The 19,681-nt window shown below is 63.6% G+C and overlaps 1 protein-coding gene across 8 annotated transcripts in view; it reads right to left on the bottom strand.

Moving 5' to 3' along the window:
- PLEKHA6 (pleckstrin homology domain containing A6) overlaps window positions 1-19,681 on the bottom strand; it is a 47,632-nt gene that overhangs the window by 7,870 nt on the left and 20,081 nt on the right. For 3 of the 8 annotated variants that reach the window (XM_058855481.1, XM_058855479.1, XM_058855480.1), the window contains exons 4-13: window positions 9,848-9,928; window positions 9,625-9,739; window positions 9,427-9,531; window positions 9,280-9,352; window positions 8,857-8,957; window positions 7,035-7,210; window positions 6,370-6,870; window positions 5,024-5,513; window positions 4,575-4,661; window positions 39-107 (exon numbers count right to left, since the gene is read on the bottom strand). In XM_058855481.1, the coding sequence (XP_058711464.1) occupies window positions 39-107; window positions 4,575-4,661; window positions 5,024-5,513; window positions 6,370-6,870; window positions 7,035-7,210; window positions 8,857-8,957; window positions 9,280-9,352; window positions 9,427-9,531; window positions 9,625-9,739; window positions 9,848-9,928 (1,798 nt within the window). Of the gene's footprint in view, window positions 1-38; window positions 108-1,744; window positions 1,826-3,860; window positions 3,915-4,574; window positions 4,662-5,023; window positions 5,514-6,369; window positions 6,871-7,034; window positions 7,211-8,000; window positions 8,808-8,856; window positions 8,958-9,279; window positions 9,353-9,426; window positions 9,740-9,847; window positions 9,929-16,727; window positions 17,192-19,681 lie in introns of those variants that run through there. The other 5 variants (XM_058855484.1, XM_058855483.1, XM_058855482.1 and 2 more) reach the window with 4 other exon arrangements.

Here is a 19,681-nt window from a genome sequence, read left to right on the forward strand (position 1 = left end):
CACGGAGAGGGGACAGAGGGGACAGGATTGGCTCTTACATCGGTGTCCTGCTCGCTGATCTTGTAGGGGTGCAGGGTGTCCCTGTAGGGCTCCGGGAACGGCGTCACCTGCAAGCAGAGCGAGGGGTGAGCCCGGCCCTCCGGGGGCGCCCGGGGAAGGGAAGGCAGCTCCCAGCCCCTCTCTTGATGCCTTAAGTTTTAATTTTCACATTTTTCATATCCTGCCCTGCCCAGGTGTGGAGTTTTGAGCTTCATATTCAGTGTCAGAGAGCTCTCTTCACAGAGCAGACACAACAATTCCTTTTCCAGCTTGACGCCAAGGACAATCGTTACAAGTTTCCGGCCCAAAAGCAGAAACAAGGATGAAGAGAGAAAACAAGGATGGGACTCCATAACCTGGAGCTGTAATTGGACAATGAGCCCCGATATGCAGATGGACCAAAACTGATAAAAATGTGATCGTGACCATTTGGTGACCATTTTTAGGTCCGTTTTGGGTGTAGACCAAGGTTCTGCCCAAGGTGTGTCCTTTAAGGCCCTTCAATAAACCCCTGCTTTATTCTGAGCTCTGCCCAGCCTCTGCTCCAGCTCAGCCGGGAACAGGAGACAGGAGCCGAGCTCCCCATCAGTCGGGATTCACTGGGATGAAGCCACAACCTCTCCCTGCCCATTCCCGATGGGAATGATCCAGCGGCAGCCTCTCCGCGGAGCTGAAGGAGCTCGTGAATCATTAACCGCCACATTTCCAGCGGCAGGGAAAACAAAGGCAGCGCGATTGAGCTGTAATTCCACCTCGGCGGAGTGGGAGCACCTATAAATCAGCAGCTGCTGCGGCAGCAGGGCCTGTTTACCCCCGCCCGGCTCCTCCGTGAGTCATTTTCCTTTCCTGGAAATCTCAATTACTAATGGGACCTTCAGCAATTAGCTGCCTCCCAGAGCTGGAGATGAAAGGCACGAGATAGGAAGGAGGGGATCATTATTGCTAGAAAGCAGAGAGGGTGCTTTGGAGCCATTTAAAACTCCGGGATGATGCAAATGGATCCGGATCTGGGAAATGCCCGCGGGGCTGGAAGCAGAGCCGGGTGGATCGGGATGAGGCGGGCTCCGGGCAGGGAGCCTGGCCAGCCGGAGCAGCATCCCGGGAGCTCCGGGTTCACCCTCCGGCGCTTCCCTGGCAGCAGCAGATGGAAACAGGCGCCGGGTTTTGTTGGAAAATCCCATCCAGAAAGCGCCCAGGGCTGCTCAACGCAGGGTGGGTGACACTGGGGGGCTCGAGAGATGTGACATCGCAGGGATGTCCCAGTGCTGGGGACAGAAGGAACCTCCGGGGGTGAGGGAAAGGCCATTCCCTGTCCCTGTTTCAGGAATGATCCCGTTGGTTTAAGAGCTGCATTCCTGTCACCCCACACCTCCTTCTTCCAAAACAAGGACGAGACAAGCCCCGCGCACCCGAGATCCCCGGGGGCGGCTCCGTCCGAGGGTCCCCGGGGGGTGGCTCAGTCCCCGAGGGTCCCCCGAGGGTGGCTCAGTCCCCACCTCGCGCTACCAGCACGAGGATTTGCCGGCTTGGAATGGCTCATGGATGGGTTAGCAAAGCCTGGGATGGAGCAGCGCGTCCCCCGAGAGCGGGATGTGCCGGATGCCGCGGCTGCTGAGCGAGTGGCGATGGCAGGAGGTGACCCCGGGTGGCAGGAGGTGACCCCGGGTGGCATGAGCCATGCGGGGCCCGGTGGCCGGAGCCTTACTTGCATGTAGAGCTGGGCCCTAGGGGAGGAGGTCTCCACCATCCTGTTCACCATAGTGATGAGTGTCTCGCTCTCGCTCATCTGCGGCACACAGGGAAGGAAAGGGCACAGGTCAGCGGGGACACGCGCCTGTGACAGCGGTGACCAGTCCAGGAGCCCTCAGGATGCAAAATGCCACCTCCTGAGATGGCCCAGGCGCTCCAGCTGCGGCCCCGCTCTGCTGTGGCTGCTTGGTGTGGTTTATTTTGGGGGGAAAACACGGATAAAACAGAGCCAGCTCGGAGCAGACGGCACAGACAGACACGAGCTCGGACGGGGACGGCAGCAGCGTGGCCCGGCACACGGACGGACACACGGACAGGCCCTGGCACTGCCCCACGGCTCTCTGCCCAGCCGGGGCTGGCACGGCCCTGCAAATCAACGCTGGGTGCTGGGGAGGTGACTGAAAGCTGGGCTTGGGGACAGCAGCGTCCCCTTCTCCAGGTGGCACCGGGAATGGCACGTCCCCGCTGCCAGGCACGGTTTGGGCAGGTCTGTGCCACCGCAAGGGGACAGGACTGTCCCCAGCCAGCTGTGCCAGGTGACAAAGCCACTCAAGCCACCAGCGCCAGAGCTCCTCCCAGAGCCCCCAGCCCCAGCAGGACATTCCAGGGAAGCCCTGGGACCGCTGAAATCCAAAGGGCGACACTTTTGTCACCAAAGCAGCGCCCAAACTCGCAGCTGGGGGAGCCGCGGGCGAGGAAAGAGAGAGAAAACAGAGCAGGAGGATGTTTGAAGAGAGGCCCTTGACAGCGTCACTCTGAATTAACCTCTCCAGAGGCCGCTGGAAGAGGAGGAGGAGGAGATGCCAAACCTTTTTAGGGAGCGTTTTAAAGAGGCGAGGAGAGGCTGCGGCGCTGCCGGCGGCTGCGAGACAGCGCGGGGAGCTTTTATTGCAGCAAGAGCTCCTGCCCGGACCTGGCCCCGCTCCAAGGCGGACACAGATCCCGCAGATCTGCAGCCAAATGGGATCGTGCAGCTCCCTCCGTGCCAACCTGGCCGGGGCTGCAGCTCCTGTGCCCGGCTGCGGCTTCAGCCCCTGCCTGGACACGGCTGTGTCCCCCTCCAAAACCCTCCTGGGATTTTTCTCCCCAAAAATCGCTGGCAAAATCAGGGTTTTCCTCCAAAAACCCCACACAAAATCATGGTTTTTCTCCAAGGTTTTGCTCCAAAACCCTCTGGTAAACCCCTGGGTTTTGGTTTTCCTCCAAAAAACCACTGGCAAAATCAGGGTTTTCCTCCAAAAACCTCCGGCAAAAGCAGGGCTTTTTTCCTAAAACTCGCTGGAAAAATCAGGGTTTTCCTCCAAAAACCCCATTCAAAATTAAGGTTTTCCTCCAAGGTTTTCCTCCAAAACCCCTGGCAAAGTCAAGGTTTTCCTCCAAAAACCTCATTCAAAAACACGGTTTTCCTCCAAAAACCTCCAGCAAAATCAGGGTTGTTTTTTTTTTTTCTAAAACTCACTGGCAAAATCAGGGTTTTCCTCCAAAAACCTCATTCAAAAACAGGGTTTTCCTCCAAAAACCCCATTCAAATTCAGGTTTTTCCTCCAAAAACCCATGGCAAAACCAAGATTTTCCTCCAAAAGCCCCTGAGCGCTGCTGGGTTTTGGGCACTTGGTGCCCACCTGCACCAAACCTTTCACCCCCAATGTCCCCCCACGTCACCACGGTCCCCAGGGGCCACCTGCCACCCCTGGGCACAGGGGACACCCTGCAGGTGTCCAGCCCCAACCTGGGGTCTCCCAGACCCGCCGCACCCCCTGAGCGCCAGGAAAACTCCCAAAAATGTCGGAATCTGCCCCAAAACCCCCAAAACTCCCCCCAGAAATCCCCACCACACCACACAGAGGCCGGAGGTCGCGGCGGGGGGAGCTTTTCTGCCGAGCCGTGAGCGGCCCAGCGGATGCGGAGGATGGAAGAAGCCAAACCAAAATAAAAATAAGACAGCTGGTGCTGCTGGGATGCTGCTGGGATGCCGGGAGGGGTGGGGATGGATGGCAGGAGGCGACAGGGACACGGCGGGGGTGGGACGAGAAGCAGCCGGTGAGGTGAGGCTGGCAGCCAGCTCCGCCTACCTGCTGGTCCAAATATTCTAGGTTTCTTTGCAACTGAAGGTCTAAAAGTTCATCCTACCAGGAGCCAGCAGGCAAGAAACGAGCAGCGAAACACATAAAAGAAGAAGCAAAGCGGTTAGGGGGGAGCCTATGGAATGGCCCCCGGGCCGGGAATGCTGCCGGGAATGCTGCCGGGAATGTGCCCCCGCACACCCTGAGCAGCTGGTTCCTTATTTATCTTTTGTTTCTCCTGGGGAGACCCTGCCTCCGGCTGCGGGGATGGATGGGCGGCATGGGTGGGGTGTGGTGAAATTCAGGCTTCTCCCTCCTCTGGCGGTCCTGTCCCAGGGTTTTGGGATCTGCGGGGACCTCCCGGTGTCACCCCCCAGCTCCGGGAGGGGACACGAGGCAGGAGAAGAAAGCAGCTGTGGCCAGATGTGAGGAAGCAGAGCGGGAGAGGTTTGGGGAGTGCCGGCCTCAGCCAGGGACCACCCTGGGGGTCCGAGGGTGTCCCATTGTTACAGAGGGGCCTTCCCACATGGATTTCCTTCGGGAATGGCCGGGAGGGAGCGGAGACACCAATGAAAGGCCCAGCTCTGACCCGCCAAGATGCCCCTGGAGTGCTCTGGTTCCTCCTTGGCACCTGAGTGAGGACCCCCCAGTCTGCCCCACGTCCCCGGGGTGGGGTCTGTGCCCCCCGTCACAGGGTCACCCCGGGGGACAGCGGGTACGTACCATTTTGTCGTGGATGGTGGGGGACGCCGGGAAGTGGTAGGGGTACACCCCGGCTGGGACGGGCCGCCTGTCACCCAGGTAATCGTACTGTGGAGAGAGGGGACCCCCACCCCGAAATCAGGAGGAGAAAGCACAGGAGAGGGTGGGAGAGGGAGAGGGGCATCAGTGCTCCCTGCTTGGGAGCACATCTTGGGATGTCCCTGAGCGCCACATCCCATCCCATCCCATCCCATCCCATCCCATCCCATCCCATCCCATCCCATCCCATCCCATCCCATCCCATCCCATCCCATCCCATCCCAATGGCAGTGGGGATCCCAAACCCACCCTCTGCCACAAGCCACAGCCCTGGTGGCACTCTGCGGCCATCCGTGCACGCAGAGGTGACACCGCCGGGGCGCGGCCACACCCCTGCCCCACCTCCCCACCCGGACAGGTGCGCTGCCCACCTTGGGCGAGCTGATGGATCTGCGCATCACGAAGGTGGTGGGGTCAGCGTAAATCTCATCCCCGCGGGGCGGCAGCCGCTCGAAGCGGGCGCTGGGCGAGCGCACGGGCGAGTAAACCCTGGCGCGGCCGTAGGAGCCCTGGCTGGGCGAGCGCGGCACCGAGCGCGAGCGCGGCTGCAGCGACATCCTCCGCAGCGAGCCCGAGGCCGCGTCCACCTCGTCCAGGTAGCCGGGCGGCCTGGAGGGCGCCGGTAGCCACAGCGGGACGTCCTGGCGGCCGAAGGCGGGGTGGAAGGGACCCCCGTTGCGGAAGGAGTGGCGTTTGTCCTCCAGCGCCCAGGGCGGGCTGAGGCGGTCGAAGGCGGGCATGGAGCAGATGCTGTCGGGGCGCACGCCCGGCGGGTAGTACTGGTACTCCTCCGGGTACTGCGGCGAGTAGGGCGAGTAATAATCGGGCACCCGGCGGGACACGGGGTAAAACCTGGTGGGGCTGGAGAAGGGGAGAGGGAGGTGAGAGCCGGGTGGGCAAGGACAGCGTGAGAGGAGGAGGAGGCTCGGATGGCGGGGATGCTGTCCCAGGAATGCACCAGGGATGGGTGGCTTTTGTCCACCTGCCAGGGATTCTGTGCTCGTGGAATTCCTCCTGCCAGGGGCTCTGTGGCAGTTTCCCTCGTTGCATCTGCTGGGGATACTCTGGGAATGTTCCCTGATGGAATTCCTCCTCTCTGGGATCTCACAGTGGCTTCTTCTCCTTGTGTCCCTTCTGCAGGGACACTGAGGTGGCTTCCTGTCCCCGTATCCAGCCTCCCAGGGACTCCATGGGAGCTTCCCAGCATGGAATTCCTCTCTGGGATCTCATGGTGGCCTCCTCTCCTTGTATCCCTCCTTGAGGGACACCAAGGTGGCTTCCTGTCCCATCATTCCTCCTCCCAGGGACACTGTGGTGACCTCCCCTCCTGTTCTCTCTCATCCCAGGAGCTGCCCTTCATGGAATTCCTCCTCTCTGGGATCTTGTGGTGGCTTCCTCTCCTCACATCCCTCCTGCAGGGACACTGAGGTGGCTTCCCGCCCTGGCATCCCTCGTCCCAGAGATTCTCTGGTGGCTTCCTGTCCTCGTATCCCCCCTCCAAAGGACTCTGTGGTGGCTTCTCCATCCTGGCCCCCTCTTCCCAGGGACCCCCCATTGCAACCCACCCTCCTTGGCTTTTGGGGATGTCCCACACCCAGCTCCGAGCTGGCACGGGGAGAGAAAGAAGAAAGGAGAGAAAAAAATGAGAAGGAAAGGGGCAGAACATTCCCAGAAGGACCAAACCCGGATCAAAGGAGCGTCCTGGCGCACCCCTCACCTGCGCAGCTCCTCGGGGGGCCCGGTGGCGCGGCGGGAGTTCACCCACTGCTGCAGCTGCGTCATGGAGCTCTTGCGCTGGGCCACCTTCTCGGGGTGGGACCTGGGGGTGACACCCCTGCGCTGGGCCCCGCTCTCGCCGTCACCTCCTGGGGGGAAGGCGGTGCTGCCGGGCCGGCTGGGCGAGGGGTACGGCCACCCGTTGGGCTGTGCCGGCCGCTCGGCGCTCGCCGGCCCTCGCGGCCCTTCGGGGTAGGGACTGCCCGGCTCCGAGGGCGGCTCCTGTCCGGCGAGGCCGTTGGCTTTGGCCAGAGGCTCCTTCCTGCCGTCCGCCCTCTCCGCCGGCTTCCGCTCCATCTTCTCCGAGCCGCGGCCGTCGCCCTCCCCGCGGGTCTTGGCGTCGGGCTCAGCCTTGGCGTGCTCGCGGAGGGCGGCGTTGCAGTGGTGGTGGTGGTGGTGGTGCTTGCTGGGGGGGATGTTCTCTGAGTCCGGCTTCTCGTGCCTGGGGGTGCCGAGACACCACGGAGGGGTCACCGACGCCTGGCGGTGCCACCTGTCCCTCCCTGAGCTCTGTGGGGGTCCCCCAGATCCCTTCAGGGTGTCTCTCATGCCCCCAGACGTCCCCGGGTGTGGAGCAAGGACAGCACCGCGTCCCCTGGCGCTGACCTCTGTGTCGGGGGGATCTGGACGCGGGCGGCCTCGCCCATGGCCTGGATCCAGGATTCCTGCTCCTCCGTGTTCTCGGCGCTGAAGAAGTAGGTCCGGATGCCGGCGTGCTCGGCCTGGGGAGACAGGGACTGCCCGTTACGCGCCGGCAGCTCCTCCACCCAGCACACCGTCACCTGTGGGGGCACAGAACGGGGAGAGAGACACAGACACGGGGGTGAGAGCTCTGCTTCCAGCCTGGCACCCCATCCTGCCGCTCCAGGAGCGTTCCTTTCCCCCCGTGTGCTCTGCAGGCCCCTCGCAGCGGGGTTTTATCCCCCTTGGAGTCACCCCCAGGGATTCTCTGGGACCAGCGCTCCCCCCGAGAGGAGCAGCACCCCAATATTGGGGTGGCAGAGGGTCCCAGCAAGAGCGGCAGCACCGGAGGAGCATCGTCCATGCAGGCTGAGGGGGAAGGTGGTTTCTCGGCCCAGGAAATATTTTGGGGGGAAAAGGTTTGGTTTTGATCCAAGACGTTGGTGCCCGTTCTCTGCCCAGAACGTGCTGGAAGGAGCCTTTTATCTGAGGGCCTTTTTGGAGCTTCCACCTTCCCCCCTCTCTGGAAAGGGGTGGGTGAAAGCGAGGAGGAAGAAAAGGGAGGAATCAGAGTTTTCCTCCTGAAAGAATTCCAGGGGTTCAATTTCTTGAAAAAAATAAAAAATAAAATAATAAAAAAAAGAACTAAAACAGAAAAATGGGATCTGATTAAACCCCTCCCTTGAGCTTCCATCCTCCCCAGAGCATGCAGCCACCGTGCCCAGCTGGGGTCACCTCCTGAGCCCCCCCATGCACTTCTGGAAGCTCTGCAGGCAGAGGAAGAGGTGAAATTGAAGGGATGCATCCCCGGGATTAGCGGGAGCAGGGGAGCAGAGCGAGCCCGGGGGTCCCTCAGCCTCTGCATGCACCAGAAACACAAGAAGGTACTACCTAGGTGGTGGTGGCTGGGTGCTGGCGTGGTGGGTGGCACCGAGAAACCCCTCCTGTCCCGGCATCCTCGCCCGCCGAGGGAGGAGGAGGAGGAGGAGGAGGAGGAGGAAACACAGGCACGGGGTCAGTGGGACTGCGGTGGGAACCTCTCTGCCCTTCCCCGGACAAAACCGTCCTCCCAAACCCAGGAGCTGCCGAGATCAGGGTATGGGCAGCAGCTTTGCGAGGTTTTCCCCCAGCAGTGTCAGCAGGGATTTCACAGAATCACGGAATTATTGAGGCTGGAAAATCCCTCTGGGATCAGCGAGTCCGAGCTGTGCCCGATGCCCACCCTGAGCCCTGAGTGCCACCTCCAGCTGCCACCTCCAGGGACGGGGACTCCAAACCTCCCTGGGCACTTCCAAGGCCTGGCCGCCCTTTCCATGAGGAAATTCCTGCTTCTGTCCAAGCTGAGCCTCCCCTGGCCCAGCCCGAGGCTGTCAAGCAGCTAAAACAGGGCTGGAACTGGGGACAGCTCCGTGCCCGGCTCCGGGAGCAGCCGCCGGCAGAGGCCGGAGGGGGCAGCAGCCATGGAGAGGGGAAAGCAGGGCAGGGAGAGGGATGGCAGCACCCAGCAGGGCCCGGCAGAGGCGGGTGGTGACCTTTGGGGACACTGCTGTGTCCCCATTTCCCCGGCAGACGCGGGTCCGACCCACCGCGGTCACCCCAGCGAGCTCCATGCGCCGCCACCAAGAAAGCCACAAGAGCAGCAGGGACCCTGCCAGCATCACCAGCGCCACCCCAGCGCCACCCCAGCGCCACCCCAGTGCCACCCAGCTCCACGCTGTCCCCTGCAAGCCCTGGCAGAGGCACCGACCTTGAACGTGTGCTTCCTGCTGATGTTGTCCGAAGGCTGCACGGCGGCCACGCGGAAGCTGAGCAGGGGGATGCTGCCCAGGATGTTCTCCTCCTTCTCGTCTAGGGGGGACAAATCCTGAGGTTACACCCAGGCGGGGACCCCCGGCACAGCCCCCTCATGCTCCGGCTCCGTCCCACCTGTGGGATCGGCTCCCTGCCTGTTGCTGCTCCCGCAGCTCTGCCTGGCTCACAAACAACCTCCTCAATTATTGATGCGAGCCCTGGAGCTGCCAGGGAGGCGGGGAAAACTCGGGATTAACCCCTCGGAGCGGCAAACACCGGGAAAAAAACAGGGTGGAGACACGCGGAAAGAGCCTGGGACTTTGTGCCGGTGGCACTGGGGCACGCCGGGGGCGGGCAGGAGCTGCGGGGGCGGCCGTACCTTTGTAGTAGAAGAGGCAGCGATCCACCAGCACGAACCAGCGCTTGTTCCACTGCTTCACCCCCGAGCTGGCCTGCGAGAGAGGGGCAGTGAGAGCGGGGCTTGCCGGGGCTCTGCGGGGATGACGGGGGTGGCACGGGGGGGTACCTGCTTGTAGAGCCACCCGCTCTTGGTGACGGCGGCGTTGGGGTTCCTCTTCATGGAGTTGGAGCGCTTCCCGAAGGCGATGCCCTTGCGGGAGGAGCGCGGAGCCTGCACGGAGCGAGAGGAGATGCTCAGTGCCCGGGCTGGGGTGTCCGAATCCCTGAGCCGGTGCCAGCCCTGGGCTCGGCCCCGGGCACTCACCCGGCCTCCGGGACGCTCCGGGGGCACCTCCGCCACCATGGCGTGGTTGGGGGGCTCGCTGGGGACGGTGGCCGGACGTTTGCTGCCCGCCTTGCTGGACATGTCCGAGCGCTGTCTGTGACACGAGAGAGCGGAATCAGCGGGTCTGTGCTCCTGCAGCCCACCGGAGTCGTGCCCCCACCCTTCCCAGCCCTCCCTGGCTGGGGACTGGGAGCCAACCCACCTTGGCAAGTCAAGCCTGGAGGTGTCCTCGGGGACCTGTCCCGTCACTGGGTGCAGGAAGGTGTTCCGCCTTTCATTGTGGCTGTGGGGACAGCGATGGTGTGGGTGTTAGGAGTCCCCGTGTCCCCCCACAGAGTCCCCGTGTCCCCCCACAGAGTCCCCGTGTCCCCCAGGGGGTCCCCGCGGTGCCACATTTGCTGCTCTGTTGGTCCCACACCAACACTGGGGTTTGGCACCGGGACTGGCGTCCCCTGCCCCGAGCACCCCGCTAATCCCACGCTTAGGATCCTCCACAGAATGATGGAAATGTTTTGGTTGGGAAGCCCTCCAAGATGACCGAGCTCAGCCATTAACCCAGCACCGCCAGACCGTGTCCCCAAGTGCCACATCCACTGAACTGGACACTCCCAGGGATGGCGAGTGGAGCCCGGCCCCTCCCTGGTTGCCCCCTCCTCTCATGGAGATCCAGGGGGTTCCCCCTGAGCCTCTTTTTCTCCAGGCTGAGCCCCCCCAGCTCCCTCAGCCACTGCAGCTCCTTCCTCAGCTCCAGCCCCTTCCCTGGACACTCAGAAATTTCATCGGCATTTCCCAAAAAGTGCCCAGGGCTGTGGTGGCCGCGCCGCCCCTCCCTGCTGCTGTCACATCCCGCCTGTCACCACTGGCCACGCTCACAAGTCGCTGCAGCAGCAGCAGCAGCAGCAGCAGCCATGGCCCATCCAGGCCTGCGCCTGCAGCCATGTCCCCAATGTCACCTCCTCCCCTGGCTGCTCTCCGAGCCATTCCCAAAGCACCTCGAGCCTTTGAGTGGGGTCACCTGGCCACGGGGGCTGGGAACCCCCAGACCCCAAACACCATCCCAGGACCCCCAGACCCCATAAACCATCCCAGGACCCCCCAGACCCCATAAACCACCCCAGGACCCCCAGACCCCAAACACCACCCCAGGACCCCTCAGACCCCATAAACCACCCCAGGACCCCCAGACCCCAAACACCATCCCAGGACCCCCCAGACCCCATAAACCACCCCAGGACCCCCAGACCCCAAACATCATCCCAGGGCCATGCAGACCCCATAAACCACCCCAGGACCCCCAGACCCCAAACACCACCCCAGGACCCCTCAGACCCCATAAACCACCCCAGGATTCCCACCACAAGCCGTTGTTGCCTCCCTGGCGCTGGGTGCAGCTGAAGGGATCCCCGGCAGTGCCAGGAGTGTGTCACAGGCTGTCCCAGGCTTAGCTGGCACCTTGTGCCAGTCCCTGCCATCCCACAGAGATGGCACTGCCGGCCACCCCAGAACACCCTCCCACGCCGCTTCCCGGGGTGCTCAGGGGGGAAAGGATGAGGTTCAGGGCTCCATCCCAGGAAATTTTCCATCCCCTTCTTCCCAAACCCGCTGGGCACCGGGGCACGGAGCCACCCCCGTGCCAGCAGCCCCGGCACGCCACCAGCTCCTGCTGCCCGTCAGCAAAACGGGGGAAGTTGGAGCAAGAAAACGCCGCTGCCAAGACCATCCCAACCCATCCCGAGCTTCATCCCAGCCTGGGCTCCTGCCAGGCTCTGGAGGCATTAACCACTGCCAGCCCAAAAAGTGCTGCTGCTGCTGCTGAGCTGTCCTGCCCTGTCCCCTGCCAGGGATCTGATCCCCTCCAGCAGCGCTCGGGGGCTCCTGAAAAACCTGGGGGATCTGTGTGGACCCCACAGCTGGGGGGGCTCGCTCTCCAAACCCCCCCAGTGCCCGGCTGCTCTGACCGGAGTCACCCCCAGTGCCCGGCCCACGCTCCAGCACAGCCGAGGGGGCTCTGCCCCAGGGCTGGAGCTGCTCCCGGAGCGTTTTGTGCCCTCGGAGGGGTTCAAATCCCGGGAATTGGGGCAGGTCCCATCCCCGCAGCCACGCTGACGCACGGGGAGGGCGCAGTGCTGAGAGAGCAGCACCCCGAGAGCGCCAGCTGTGGGAAGTGGGCGCTGCCAGCACCCACCAGCTGCTCTGGACCCTACGCCGGGGGTCCCCCCATCCCTGCCCGCCACCCTGAACCCCACGCTGGATGTCCCCCCCATCCCTGCCCGCCGCAGGTCCCTGTCCCCGCAGGTTGGGGGCAGGACACCCCCACTTCGCAGCCCCCTCGGCTCCTCCTGGCACCCACCGCGCTGCCTCCCCCCACCCCAAACCTGCCCGCAGCCCCCGGGAAGAGCCGGGAAGCTCCGGAAAGCGGCGCCCGGAGCCGCTGCCGGGGCTGACCCCGCTCCAGAGCCCGGCGAGTCCCCATCGCCTCGCAAGCACTGCAATGCAGCAGCCACTGCCCGGTGCCGAAGGTCCCGCACCGCCGGCTCCCCGCAGGGCCCCCCCGGGCCCCCCCAGACCCCTGGGCGCTCCTACCTCACCCTCCGGTCCGCCCGAAACTTCAGCATGGTCCCGGGGACCCTCCCGGCTCAGCGCCCGCTCCCGGCTCCCGGCATGGCCACCGCGGCTGGCACTGCACTGCCAGGTGCCACCAGCTCTGCCAGGTGCCACCAGCGCTTCCAGGTGCCACCACCGCTGCCAGGGGACACCTCCGGGACAGCCCCGCGAGGCCAGGGGGACGCGGGAGGTGGGCGAGGGCTCTGCCGGTCGTGCCCGTCCCCCGCGCCCCGCGCCGGTGGCATCGGCGGTGCCGGAGCTCCGGGGGGATCCGGGGGGATCCGGTGGGATCCGGGGGGCTCCGGCAGCGGCGGGGTTGGGCAGCCCCGGTGTGCGGCAGCCAGCGGGGAAGGCGACAGCGGGGACAAACAGCTCCCGCTCGCGTCCCCGCAGAGGAGAGGCGAAGGGCAGCGCGGCACAGCCGCCTCCCCCAGCCCAGGTGCGGAGCCGGGAAGCTGCTGGTGGCAGGGGAAAGGCGACACGGGGGGCTCGGGGGGATTTAGGGGGGCTCGGAAGGGCTCCCGGGCTGTCCCCAGCCCGGCAGGGCAGAGGGAAGGGCGGGTTTCACAGAGAGGGAAGCAGCCGCGCTGAGCTGAGCTCTGCCGCTGCCCTGGATTCAGCGGCTGCGTCCCTTCCCCCTGCTTGTGTCCCCAGACCATCCCTGGGTGTCCCCAAATCGTCCCTGGGTGTCCCCACACCATCCCTGGGCGTGTCCCCCTCCTCCCCGCGGCTCTTCCTTCCCAGGTGACACCGGGAGGAAATCCCGAGCACCGGGATGGGCACAAACGGGAGGGGACAGAGCATCAGCAACCCCCAAAAATCCCGGGGAGCCCTTCACAGGCTGGGAGCGGGGAGCAGCGGGGTTTGGGGTGAGCCGTGCTCCGCCTGGACTTTGGGAAGAGAATCCAAACCCTGCAAGGCGGGTTGGAAAATCCTTGGGAAGGAGGGAGGAAAGAATCGGGCTGATATTTCCAAGAAAGCTCCAAAGAAGGAAGCGGAGCACGGGGAGGCCGCTGAGCTCCATCCCGCCACGGCCCTGCTCCGGAAAAACTTGGGAACACCGTGGGACACTGCCCAGCATCGCATCATCCTCCCAAAAATCTGAATTGTCCCAGTTTGGGGTGAAATCGGCGCCAGTGAGCACCTCAGGGATGTCCCCGCTGCCCCATGGATGGCACCAGTGGTCCCAGCCCGTCCCAGAATGTGCCAACACCGTGGCACCAAGGAAACGGAATCCAAACTAAACTAAATCCAAACTAAACTGAATCCAAACCAAACTGAATCCAAATCAAACCGAATCCAAACCAAACTGAATCCAAATCAAACCGAATCCAAACTAAATCAAATCCAAACTAAACTGAATCCAAACTAAACTGATTCCAAACTAAATGGAATACTAATCAAACCGAATCCAAGCTAAATCAAATCCAAACTAAACTGAACCCAAACCAAAGTGAATCCAAACCAAACTGAATCCAAACTAAACCGAATCCAAACTAAACTGAACCCAAACCGAACTGAATCCAAACTAAACTGAATCCAAACTAAATTGAATCCAAACTAAACTGAATCCAAGCTAAACTGAAACCAAACTAAACTGAAACCAAACTAAACTGAATCCAAATCAAACCGAATCCAAACCAAACTGAATCCAAACTAAACTGAACCCAAACCAAACTGAATCCAAACCAAACTGAATCCAAACCAAACCGAGTCCAAACCAAACTGAATCCAAACTAAATCGAGTCCAAACCAAACCGAGTCCAAACCCAAACCAAACCCAAACCCACCAAATCCACCTGTTTAAGGCACGGGGCACTCGAGGTGAGACGCATCCACGGACAAACTGCCACCACCCGTGGGCAGCCCTGGTCTCATGCTGGGCTCCGGAGCGGTGGCCAGCGCCCCGGTGCTGCCTGTCCCCCCATGTCCCCACGTCCCCAGGGCAGTGACTCAGCCGCTCCTCCATCCCCACTAGCCAAGGATCCGGGATCAAGGTCCCCCAACGGCCGCGGGTGCGTGCCAGCCCTCCTTGGAGGCTGGAGAACGAATCCCACTCCCAGATAACAAATCCCACTCCCAGATAACAAATCCCACTCCTGTGCCCGTGTCCCCACCGCGGTGCCACCCCAGTGCCGCTGTCCCCAGGATGGGGACAGGGACCAGGGCAGAGCTGATGTCTCCCACCCTCACCTGCGCTGGTGCCTCTGTGAAGCCACCCCAGAAGGGACAGTGCCAGTCCAAGAGTCACATCCCCACTGCCACCTGAGCCCTGTGACAAGCTGCCCCCATCAGCTGCCACCGCGGGGCCCAGGCAGGGCCGAAATCGGGGCTGTGGTGGCCGAGCCGTCCCTCCCTGCTGCTGTCACATCCCGCCTGTCACCACTGGCCACGCTCACAAGTCGCTGCAGCAGCAGCAGCAGCAGCAGCAGCCATGGCCCATCCAGGCCTGCGCCTGCAGCCATGTCCCCAATGTCACCTCCTCCCCTGGCTGCTCTCAGAGCCATTCCCAAAACACCTCGAGCCTTTGAGTGGGGTCACCTGGCCACGGGGGCTGGGAACCCCCAGACCCCAAACACCATCCCAGGACCCCCAGACCCCAAACACCATCCCAGGACCCCCAGACCCCAAACACCATCCCAGGACCCCCAGACCCCAAACACCATCCCAGGGCCACCTGGACCCCAAACACCATCCCAGGGCCACCTGGACCCCAAACACCATCCCAGGGCCACCTGGACCCCAAAGACCATCCCAGGACCATCCAGACCCCATAAACCACCCCAGGGCCACCTGGACCCCAAACACCACCCCAGGGCTGTCCAGACCCCATAAACCACCCCAGGGCCACCTGGACCACAAACACCATCCCAGGGCCATCCAGACCTCAACACCACCCCAGGGCCACCCAGCCCTTCAGGACACGCTGGCCACCAGCTCCCCATCATCCCTGTGGTTCCCGTGGGAGCCGCGCAGGGAGGGAAGGAGGAGGCGAAGGCTGAGCTGGATCCTTTGGGAAGCAGCCGGGCTGCGGAGCCGGCCCTGCCACGCCGGACAAAGTCCTCGGGAAGGGCGGCCAGCAGCTCCCACGCACCCACGGCCCACGAGCCACACCAGCAGCGTCACACGGGGACATCCCTGCTTTGGGGGACGCGGGGAGGGACAGCGGGAGAAGCTCCCGGTGGGATGGACGGCCGGGAGCTGCGGAAGGCCGGGGATTTCCAGAGAACAAAGCGGCTGCTGGCAGCCAGCGCGGCCGGCGGTGGCGGGGAGGGCGAGTCCCCCGCTGCCGCGCCAGCTGGGGTCGGGGAGAAGCACAAAAAGCACATAAAAAGCACCGGGAGTTTGTGTTTTATCTCCCTGGAAACCCCGGCTCGGTCCCAGGCACGGCCCACGGGGGCTGCCGGCCAAAACGCGCTGCTGCTGCCGCTGCCGGGACACGGAGCGGGCGCGGCGGCAGCATCCTGACCCCATGGGGGGACATTTGGGACGGGTGACAGCTCTGCATCGGGACAGAGCGGGTGACAGTCCATGCCCTGGCAGCTCTGGTGTCACCCCATTGTCTCCTCGTGGGGGCAGAGACCCAGTGCCTTGTGTATAGGATCACCGAGCTGCCAGGGCCACCATTCCCAGCCCGGGGCCACCATTCCAGCCCGGGGCCACCATTCCCAGCCAAGGGCCACCATCCCCACACGGAGCCACCATTCCAGCCCAGGGCCACCATTCCCAGCCCAGGGCCACCATTCCAGCCCAGGGCCACCATTCCCAACCCAGAGCCACCGTTCCCAACCCAGGGCCACCATCCTCACATGGAGTCACCATTCCCACCCTGAGCCACCATTCCCAATGCAACCCCCAAGTCGCCACCTGGACTCGCCCCTGGAGGGTTTGAACTCTCCCTGAGCTCTTTAGGAAGCCACTTCCAAGGCCGGGAATGCCTGTCCCCAGCAATCCCTGGCATCAAAGGAGCACGGCCCCAACCCCTCCCCGGCCAGCTCAGGTCAGGGGATTACGGCAGCGGCGCTGGGAAAATCCTGCTGGGACAAATCCCCAGCACCTGCCCCGAGCTGTGGCGCTCGATAATCACACCCAGGTCCCCATGGGGTCCTGCCAGCCCTGCTCGTCCCCACCCTCGGGGCACCGGCTGCCCGCGGTGGCACTGGTGACAGACAATGGCCCACGAGTGCCATGGGCTGGCTCTGTGTGCCACAGCCTGGCTGTGTGACACGTCAAGGCTGTGTGACATGTCCAGGCTGTGTGTGACACTTCCAGGTCGTGTGACACGTCCAGGCTGTGTGACACGTCCAGGCTCCGTGTGTCACATCCAGGCTCCGTGTGACACGTCCAGGTTCCATGCGACATGTCCAGGTTCCGTGTGACACGTCCAGGTTCTGTGTGACACGTCCAGGTTCCGTGTGACACGTCCAGGCCGTGTGACAGCGCTGCACACACACACAAACACACTCACACGCACTCACCGGTGTCACCGCGCGTCCCCTCCGTCTGCCGCGCCGCTCGCCGAGCCGGTGGCTCTCCCGCAGCCGGCCGGGGCGGATGATTTCCCTTCCAAGCCCATGGAGACCGTCCTTGGTATCAATCATTAACAGCCGCCGCAGCTGCCGCCAGCTTAACCCCCTCGGCTCCGGGCGGAGCGAGGAGCCATCCCTTGGCCCCGCTGGAAGCGCCTTTAATGGCACCGTGACACGGCAAAGTCCCCGCAGGACACCCGGCCGGGCTGGCAGAAGGGTTCCCAAGGGGCTCCGCACCCCCTCGGAGCCGCAGCCGGTCCTGCAGTGTCCTGGCTGCGTGTCCCCCTCCCTGTGTCCCCGAGCTGCCCGAATTGTCCCATCCCGGCGGGAGCTGCTGAAATCCGGCTGGTGCCGAGGGGCTGAGCCCCTCCAGGAGCGGCGCAGAGGGGCCGGGGTTGCTCCCCCCAGCCCAGGATCGCAGCTCGGAGCCCTCGGAGCTCCCCCCAGCCCAGGATCGCAGCTCGGAGCCCTCGGAGCTCCCCCCAGCCCAGGATGGCAGCTCGGAGCCCTCGGAGCTCCCCCCAGCCCAGGATCGCAGCTCGGCGCTCTCGGAGCTCCCTCTCCCTCTTTTTTTCCCCGCAGCTTTTCCAAGGAACATCGATGGCTGTAACTTTATCCCTCCGTGTTTACAACCCAGCTGCGGCTCTTGGCTCCCTCAGCCGTGCCGGGGGCCAGCTCGGCTCCCGCTCAGCCGCCACACGCTGCTGTCACAGTGTCCCTGTCCACCCCTCACCCCAATGCCGGGGGTCCCCACGGGATCCATCGGGACCAGCACCCGCGTCCCCATGGAGAGGGGCTGCAGGAGGAAGAGGAGGAGGAGGAGGAGCGGGAGCGCTGTCCCTGCGCCTGAGCCCTGCCAGGCGGGTGGACAGATGTCCCTGTCGCCTCCCCCGCCCCCCGCCGCGCTGCTGGCGGCGTTACCCAACCTGCCGAGGGGTTGAATGATTAACCCCGGGCTGCGCCATCGCCGGCTGCCTGCGCTGTCACCCGCGGCGCGGTGGCACCTGGGGACCCTGCGCTCCTGTCGCCAAGCCCAGGCGCCACCAGCTCCCAGGAGCATCCCAGGTTCCCTGAGCTTGTCCCCACAAACAGAGAGGCGCCATGCCTGTCTCTCACCCCTGTCCCCTGTCCCCTGTCCCCTGTCCCCTGTCCCCTGTCCCCTGGCTCTGGAAGTACTCACAGCACCGCCCAGCTCCCGCTTCCCGACTCGGCCACCCCGGGAATTTCTCCCTTGTCCAGCCCCAGCTGCAGCGCCGGGGGCGTCCGGGCTGGAATGATCACAAAAAGCCTTGGACAAACATCTGCACAGCACCACCCCCGGGCTGCAGCCAGGCCGGCCGAGGGATGGTTTCAATCACGCTCAAATCCCACCAAACGGCCCCAAAACCTCCCAGGGCAGCGAGCCAGGCACAGCAGCCGATAAGGCCCTGCAGATGTGGGGCTCGGTTTGGCTCCCCGTGTCCGTGAGATGCCCTGGAGTGAGCACAGATTTGGGAATTCCCGTTCCCCACGCCTACCCGGGATGTAAAGCCACAAACTCCTTGCCAACATCCGGAGTTGGGAGCACTCAGGGGGTGCAGGGGGGTGAAATGAAGCATCCCCCTGCTCCCAGCAGTGATTCCTGAGGCTCCGCAGATCCAGGAGCTGCTATTCCCGCTCCAGCCCACCGGGATGGGGTGCAGGGTGAGCCCCAGCCTGGGCTCCATCAGGTTGTGCCACTCCCCGTGGAGCCTTTGGGTGTTTTTTGGATAAATTCCCCAATTTCCCACTGCCGGATCTCCCACTCTCCAAAAAGCCACAAACGCGGCGTGTCAGGGCTGTGAAACGAGCACGGACAGCGGCAGCTTCCACATCCCCGCTGCCTCCACGCCATCCCAATTTCCCGGCGGTGCTCGGAGGCTCTGGATCCGGGGGTTGGGCAGCGCTGGCTCTGCCCCAGCCCGGGAGCTGCAGCGCTGCCAGGCCCGCAGTGATTCATCCCAACCCCGCGCCCCGACCTCCCGCAGTCAAGCCCCGACACATTCGGCACATTCCTGGCATAGCCGGCCCCGCGGAGCCCCACACCTGCCGGAGCGGGAGGCTGGGAAGGTGCCAGCGGCACGATCCAGGCGCTGCCAGGAGATTTATGGATCCCAGGCGCGTTTCCCAAGGCCGGGATGGCAGGGCAGGAGCGGCTCCGCTCTGGTGACACAGCAAACTTGTCACCGTGGGCAGCTTGTCACCTCCCCAAGCGCCCCAGTTGCCTCGCTGGTGCGGTGCCACACGTCCCTCGCGTCGGGCTGGGTGTGAATGGGGAAACTCTCCTTTTTTAGATCTGATCCCGCACCCTGCCGGGGCTGGGAACAGCCTGTCACCGGCGGTGACACAACCGCGCTCGGGTTGTGCAAGGGCTCTGCGCCCAGCAGCTCCCAAGGACGGGATCAGCGCCGGCTCCTGGGTGGCCGCGGTGGCTCCCCGGCCCCAAATCTGTCTGTGGCACATCCCACGGCCCTCGGAGCGGCCTGGCCTGGCGGCGTGGGTGCCAGGAAACGTGCGGAGAGGCCAAAAGCATTCCCGAGTGCCTGGGAATAGCCACCGTGGAGCCAAAACTGGCACTCATGGATGCCCCAGCCCCTCAAAAAAAATGGGCACGTGCCCACCTCACCAATCCGCCCACACAAAAGAACCAAAGGTCCCCGAAATCAGGTTTGTCTTCAGCAAAAAGATCTAAAAAATACACGCTCGGGGCTCCCCAAATCCCAGGATCAGGCTCAGAATCTTTGCCAGGGTTTCCTCTGGCTCTAAAGCGGTGCCATCCCCTGGGACACCCCGAGGGGAATCACAACCTTTCCCTCGCTGTCTTGGGATGCGACAACCCTGATTTGTTGTCACCTCCTCCAGCCCACCACACCCTGCTGTGCCTG

Source organism: Poecile atricapillus, chromosome 23, assembly GCF_030490865.1.
Source record: "Poecile atricapillus isolate bPoeAtr1 chromosome 23, bPoeAtr1.hap1, whole genome shotgun sequence".
Lineage (NCBI taxonomy): Eukaryota > Metazoa > Chordata > Aves > Passeriformes > Paridae > Poecile > Poecile atricapillus.